Consider the following 6,789-nt stretch of genomic DNA (forward strand, 5'->3'; position numbering starts at 1 on the left):
CAAAGTAGCCATTTTATTAAGGACATTACTGTAAAGCCCCATGTATAAAGCTGTCAGGCTAGTCCTCAAGAATGGGCAAATTATAATATACCGCTACTATATATATATATATATTATATAATTGCCCTATGTTCATATACCTATAATATACATAATAATATATATATATACTATACGTATATATAATATATATGTGGTAAAAAAAAATTATATATGTTGTATATCATATATATGTGTATATATAGTATATATGTTATATATTAAAAGTTCATATATATATAATATATAGTCTATATATGTGTATATATATTATATTGTATATATATATAATATATATAGTATATATAATATATGTGTAATATACTATATATATGATATATATAACTGAGTATATATATCTACTATATATATATTATATATATAATATCATCATATACTCAGTATAACTCATTACACACACGCTATACACTACCACTAACATATCATACATACAAAGTAACATATAATATTATATAACGGACAATTCTACTGGTGATCATCACTCATACCAAACTGCTGTGTACATAACTATCATGTTTAATAATATCATGCCTGCTTGTATTGATCTAATATAGGCTAATATATATATAGATATGTGTATATATATACTGTGTGTAATAATATACTATATTATCTGCTGTAAACTATAATAATATATATATATATATATATATATAATATATATATATATTAATATATATACTAATATATATATATATACTATGTGATGTGTGTAATATATACTATATAGTATTAGTATAGTATGTTATATATATATATGTGTGTATATATATAATATATATATATATATATGATATAGTATTATGTGTGTGTATATATATGATTATATAATTATATATATATATATATAGTATAATGTTGTATATATATATATATATATATAAGTATATGATTATATTTATGTTGTCAGTGTACCAGTTAGCTAGCAGTTTGCTAACATTAGCTAACTTAAGATGTGACTACATATATGTCGCTTTTAATTTTTAACCATCTTCAAAATGTCAACATTGATTAGCCTATTAGCACATAGCATATCTAAGTACAGGAAAGAAAAAAAGTTGAACGAGGTTGCTCAACTGTTATTGGAGCACAGAACAAAAAGGGGCGGGGCATAGGAAGGCTGGGTCAGTTTGCCTTGCAATTCCAGCTCTGTTGGTCATGTGACCACCGCCCTGCGCATTGGTACTTAGTTTTCTTCTTCCTGGCCTCTTCCTCCTCTGTCCTCTCCCTCAGAACGGGCTGTATGTTGGGTCTGGCTCTGGTGCTTGCAGCTCTCTGCAGTAGTGGACAGACAGACCAACATGTCCGTGTCACCCAAACACTGGACAAACTACTGTCTAACCTGCAGGACAGTAGTGGGCAGGGACGCATGCTACAGGAGGTACGAACCACCCTACACAACACTAGTTTTAATTCTGTACAGTTTTAGAGGTCTCCAAAATATTTGATTCTTTTGAGACATTTGCCCTGTCACGCTAACCCTAACCCAAAAAGTAACTGTTGGTAGAAAATGTTTTGTAATACTGGAATAGTATTTAAAGGAGGGTTTTTTTTTTGTACAGGTCATGGCGTACTCTGTGGCGTGTGTGGGTGTCTCGGCCTTCAGCGGAGGCCTTATTGATGCTGCCAAGGCAGAGGAGGTCATGAACACTCTGCGCACCCTGACCGAGGAGAGCCAGCAGGTCAGCAGGAGAGAGTTTCTAGTCAGTGAAATTGTTTCAGGAGAAGTCAGCAGCTGCTTCATGCATCCTGATGTTACCACATTAACCTCTCAGAACATAAAAAGAATAAGACCTCGTTTAGCCATACTGATTAAAATTTTAATTTAATAAAGGCAATTTTTACCTTACCTTCTTACCGCTTCTAGACCAAGAAACTTTGAAGTCAATTTACAAACCGTGGTTTTCATGTCACTACAGAAAAGTTATTTTGTGTGTAAATTTACTTCAGTACTGTACTGGCATTCTCTACAGTCTAACCCCAGTTTTCCATGCTTTTGTATTGTTTATGTTCAGACTCCAGGCTTCTCCCTGGCTCTCGGGTTGGTAGTCCACGGCCTGTCAATGTCCGGCCACGGCAAAGCAGAGGACATCCATCCTCGTCTGCTGGCTGCTTGGATCAAGATCTTACTGGCTGAGGTACCACATCTACCTCTTCTCTCCTACTTACAGCTGTGTTAGACATTGTATTTATGTCACATCTGCCTGACTTGTCAGTCTGAGCGTTCTGCCCAGACACAGGTAGACTACACACACAAAACAAAACCTGTTTTCTCTCGTATCCCTTTAAGACAAACCAGACTTAAACTGGTTAAAATATATATAAAATAAATGGAAGCCTTTTGTGTTATAACCTCTGTTAGGTTCATTGTTGGTTCAGATGAGCAAGTTCAACCACTTTTGGTCCATTATTGACATTATTGATTCTAACCCAGCATACATTAGGACAGAATTGTAGGAAGACAGACACATTCAACTCTTACTCATTTGAAATGTATTTAAATATGTACAAGCCTTAACTTTTATGGCACCAAGCAACTGTAACTGGGATGTGTGTTCAGTAAAGGAGTTGTCTTTGTGTTTCAGGGTTGTCCCACCATGCAGCGACTGGCTGCCGTCAACGGCCTGGTGGCTTTAGTCGGATCTGAGAGTTACCTGATTCAGGTGAGAAATCCGCTCCTCTGCTGGGATCAGTTTCATCACTGTGTGTAGAGATAGCCAGGAATCATGGGGAGAGATATTATTATATTTTTATTGGTGCAGAAGTCAGAGATACATATGAGAAAACAAAGACAAACAAAGTAGAAACAAAGGACAAAACTGAAAATGACATATGTAAAGAAAATAATTTGTTTACTCAATGGCTGCTGCATCACTAGCACAACACACCTTAGCACACAATGAGAGAGGTGGACAGCCCACTATGGATTTTGTTGCTGCACTTTGCGCAAGGTGATGCAGAAATGGCTGCCACATATCAGAAAATCTATTAAGACCCATGTCCATTACGCAATATCAAACTTTATCCATACTGTATGTTATGTACCAGTGAGCTCTGTTAACCAGGTATTGAACGAGTATCTCAGTATCTCATAGAGACAACCCACATCTCATCTCAATCTCCTACATGTCAGAGACCCACTTGAATATGTCACACCAAAAATAATCCAAAAAAATGTGTGACGTCGTTATTTATTGATTTATTTTTTATTCTAAAATATCATGTGTTTGAGCCTAAAGTTATGAGTGGATTACAGAGACCTGAACTGTGCTGCAAGAGTTCTTCATGCATAGTGAGATGAGCGGTCACTGTTCTACTCATAACAAGAAGTTGTCCTGTGTTACAGCTAACCAGTGAGTCGGAGCTTTCCTCCCAGCAGCAGAGCAGGCTGAATGAGGTTATACGAGCCATCTCTCAGGTATGTAGACACATTTTAGTCTTAGTAAAGTTTTTTCATTTGTGAAAATGTGACCTCCTTTCTGTATTATTATTATTACTAAGATGTCTCATGTAATGTCCACTACAGTGATACATCATCACTGTACCAGTGTTTAAATATAATCTTTAAGTATATATTCCTGCTCCCCAGAGGAATAACTTTCTCTTTCTAAAGCCTTTTTTACACACTATTATCATAGTTATACACTGGGAAATTTCAGGAACTGCTAGTGATTTTCACTGTTCACACATGCAGCTTTATTCAGGAACATTTCAGTCGTGCAGCTTTTTACACATGCCATGGTAATGCTGGAATAGATGGGGCAAGAGACAGTCCAGCAGAGGCCGTTAATGCACTTATGGATGCCCACCACCATGACACTCAACAGAAAAAGAAGAATACAATGCACAAAGAGAAGAAAACAAACAAACAATACAAAAGATGATGTGCAGAACTTGGCCTGGTAGATATATGAAAACAGGACAGTCATAATAAATGTAATAATAATAATAATAATGCAGTTAATGCAGTTTAAATGGGGGTTTCAGGAGGGATCTATTATGACACATTAGTTTGGTATTGTTTGTTTGGGATAATGATAATTAATGTATTTTTGATTTATAATATTATTAATAATAACACTAATAATAGAAACAGTAAAAACATCAACAATGATAATAATAGCAATATTAAACATAAGAATATGAATGATACATGTTTTGCAGAGCTTTGTTTTTGTCCTGTATTTAATATTGAACAAGTTCCAAACATGAAAAATTGAGCCATGTTGCAAACTTAAGTCACCCACGAAAGCATTGGCAAGGAAGGCAACTGTAAACAAGTCACAGATTCAAATACGCAAAAGCCGAGCCGTTGGCTGATGGACCTGACCCTGTGTCTATGTGCTTGCCCCTGCAAGTTTGTCACAGCTTTACAGGCATTTTCCCTGAAATGGTACTGGGCCTGGAGGTGGGAAATGGAAATGGAATGGCACATATTTCCCTGAATATGGATCCCATTTCCAATTCAGGGATAGGCTGATTGTGTGGAGGATGTTGTAGAGAATCCACAAGCTGTCCTCTACTGCCACCCTCAGGACAACATTTTGGTACAAGATGGTTAATGCTCAGATTGGAATCTTATACCAAATGTTCTGCCCTTTATGTTCATTGTGTTTTGGCTCTCTTTTGCAGATCATCACATTCTCAGGAGCCCTGGGTTTGCAGTCCAACAGTGCTTGTTTGGTGGGTCATTTGCATTTGGCCCATATGTCCACCAGCCACAGTCACACAGCAGGTAGGGTAGGTCCCAGTGTGAACCTCCATGTTACCAGTAGACTGGCAAACAAAATAAGTAGCAGTGTGATATGTGTTTCATCTTCTCAGTTCCTCAGGATTTCAGTTACCTCTCAGAGAAAAGTGTCATCAGGTCTATCATTGACTTCCTCACAGAGGCTGGAAAAAAAGGTGAGTTGACTTGTTTTTAAATGAACTGTCTCTACATCAGTTTCATCTCTATCCCAAATTTAGCCTTCTCAGGAGAAGCACCACTTATAACTTTATTTTCAACATTATACCACAAATTTGAATATAAAATACTTTTGGTAACATCCTCTCCTCCTTTGGACCCAGGTCCAGAGTTTGCCCATCCAGCTCTGGCTAAGACCGCTCTGACCCCGCTGGCATCAGTTGGAGCCAGTTTTCAGTACCCGCCTATCAACTGGAGTGCTGTCCTGTCCCCTCTGATGAGGCTCAGCTTCGGTAAGAGTTCTCACACATTTGTCTCTTTGGCCAGCAGAGCCGAAGCACCAAGCTCTGCATGATTATTTTCTCCCTCTGTCAGGAGAGGATGTTCAGCATCAGTGTGTGGCGCTGGCAGTGTGTCAAGCTCAGTCTTCACAGAGTGCCTCTCTCTTTCTGGGCTCCTGGCTGTCACCGCCCCTTGTGCACAGTCTCAGTGTAAGTTCCCTAAGTACTGAGCCAAATATCAGCATTGATTGTGATAAAGTGTCAGTGGAGAGCCTGTGTTTCTGCTCCAGTACCTGACTCGGGCTCACCTGTACGAGAACTTGGGCTTATGGATGAAACACGTCGCTGAGGACAAGCTCCAGGTCCACGTGGAGAGCCTGGGCCTGCAGCAGTTCCAGGACGACCTTCGACCGCAGCGTCTGTCCATGTGCCACTCCCTGCTGCAGGGCCTTGCTCAGGCCATGGCCCTCCCAAACCCCCCCAACAACTGCTGGACCATCCTCCGCTCCACCACTGAGAAGATCTTCACTCTGCTGCCCAACCAAATCCAGGTACAAACGCTGGAAGGAAATGAGGGTTTCAGGAAGTACTCTTTACCTCCAACTTATTCATTTTTACTCTTCACCTGTTCAGACACTTACTGTTGACTTCTGTCAACAGAAATTTCAACTACTTTTGGCTTTTGGCAAACAGACACTGACTGCAGTTTACAGTGCTTAAAATAAACTGCAACTCCTGCGAACAGTTACAACGTGTAATGGCATATTAACATGAGTTGCTTTAAATGTAACAGTAATTTCACCAGACCATTCACCTGAGAATGTCCACCTGTTTCCAGTAAAGGTGCTGCTGATGATAAATTCTTTTGTTTAGGATAATGAAGTAGATTTGTACGTGGGAATCGCCAAATGTCTGTCTGAGATGTCTGATACAGAGATTGACCGAATCGCTCAAGTCACAGAGGTACAGTATGAGTGACAGGTACAAAATGGTATAGAGAAAAAAAGCTTGTACTAAATGATGAAAATTGCCACCTTCAGTGCAGTTGTCTACCACAGATTTTGGAAAATATCATGTGTCTTTCAGAGTGAAATGAGAATATAGGTATCAGTCTCATGCCTGTGTGTTAAATACAGAGCTGGAGTCCGGATGTGGGTTAGCCTAGCTTAGCATTAAGACTGGAAACAGGGGGAAACAGCTAACCCGCTAGCTCTGTCCAAAGTTTGCTGATTAACAGGTTGTCTTTAATCACAAACAGAAATGTAAAAATGACCATTTCTGGTGTTAGGGGGAGTTAAACTAGCTAGCTTGAAGTAGCTCAAGGTTCCAACGCATCCTGGAAAACTTGGAAGACCTGGATATTTAGAGACTAGTTTTCCAGTCATGGAAATACCTGTAAGTTGATGATGACCAATTATCCTCTAAATCCTGTAAAATTGCATTTTAGCCCCTCACTCCGATTGCCTGCTGTTTTAAGAAGCTCAAGGTGAAAAATACTACGACAATCTGTATAAGTGTAAATTGAATTCAATTCAATTCAAT

The 6,789-nt window shown here is 38.6% G+C and overlaps 1 protein-coding gene across 1 annotated transcript in view; it reads left to right on the top strand.

The window, feature by feature from the left end:
• The window catches only part of focad (focadhesin), a 41,351-nt gene that overhangs the window by 31,671 nt on the left and 2,891 nt on the right, over positions 1-6,789 (top strand). Inside the window, exons 28-38 of the mRNA XM_035675710.1 lie at positions 1,251-1,441; positions 1,623-1,742; positions 2,076-2,198; positions 2,646-2,723; positions 3,407-3,478; positions 4,693-4,795; positions 4,885-4,965; positions 5,131-5,259; positions 5,342-5,457; positions 5,538-5,798; positions 6,121-6,210. Coding sequence (XP_035531603.1) covers positions 1,251-1,441; positions 1,623-1,742; positions 2,076-2,198; positions 2,646-2,723; positions 3,407-3,478; positions 4,693-4,795; positions 4,885-4,965; positions 5,131-5,259; positions 5,342-5,457; positions 5,538-5,798; positions 6,121-6,210 — 1,364 coding nt within the window. The remainder of the gene's footprint in view (positions 1-1,250; positions 1,442-1,622; positions 1,743-2,075; positions 2,199-2,645; positions 2,724-3,406; positions 3,479-4,692; positions 4,796-4,884; positions 4,966-5,130; positions 5,260-5,341; positions 5,458-5,537; positions 5,799-6,120; positions 6,211-6,789) is intronic.

This window comes from Morone saxatilis, unplaced genomic scaffold, assembly GCF_004916995.1.
Source record: "Morone saxatilis isolate NCDOM2014 unplaced genomic scaffold, NCSU_SB_2.0 Contig4, whole genome shotgun sequence".
Taxonomy (NCBI): Eukaryota; Metazoa; Chordata; class Actinopteri; family Moronidae; genus Morone; species Morone saxatilis.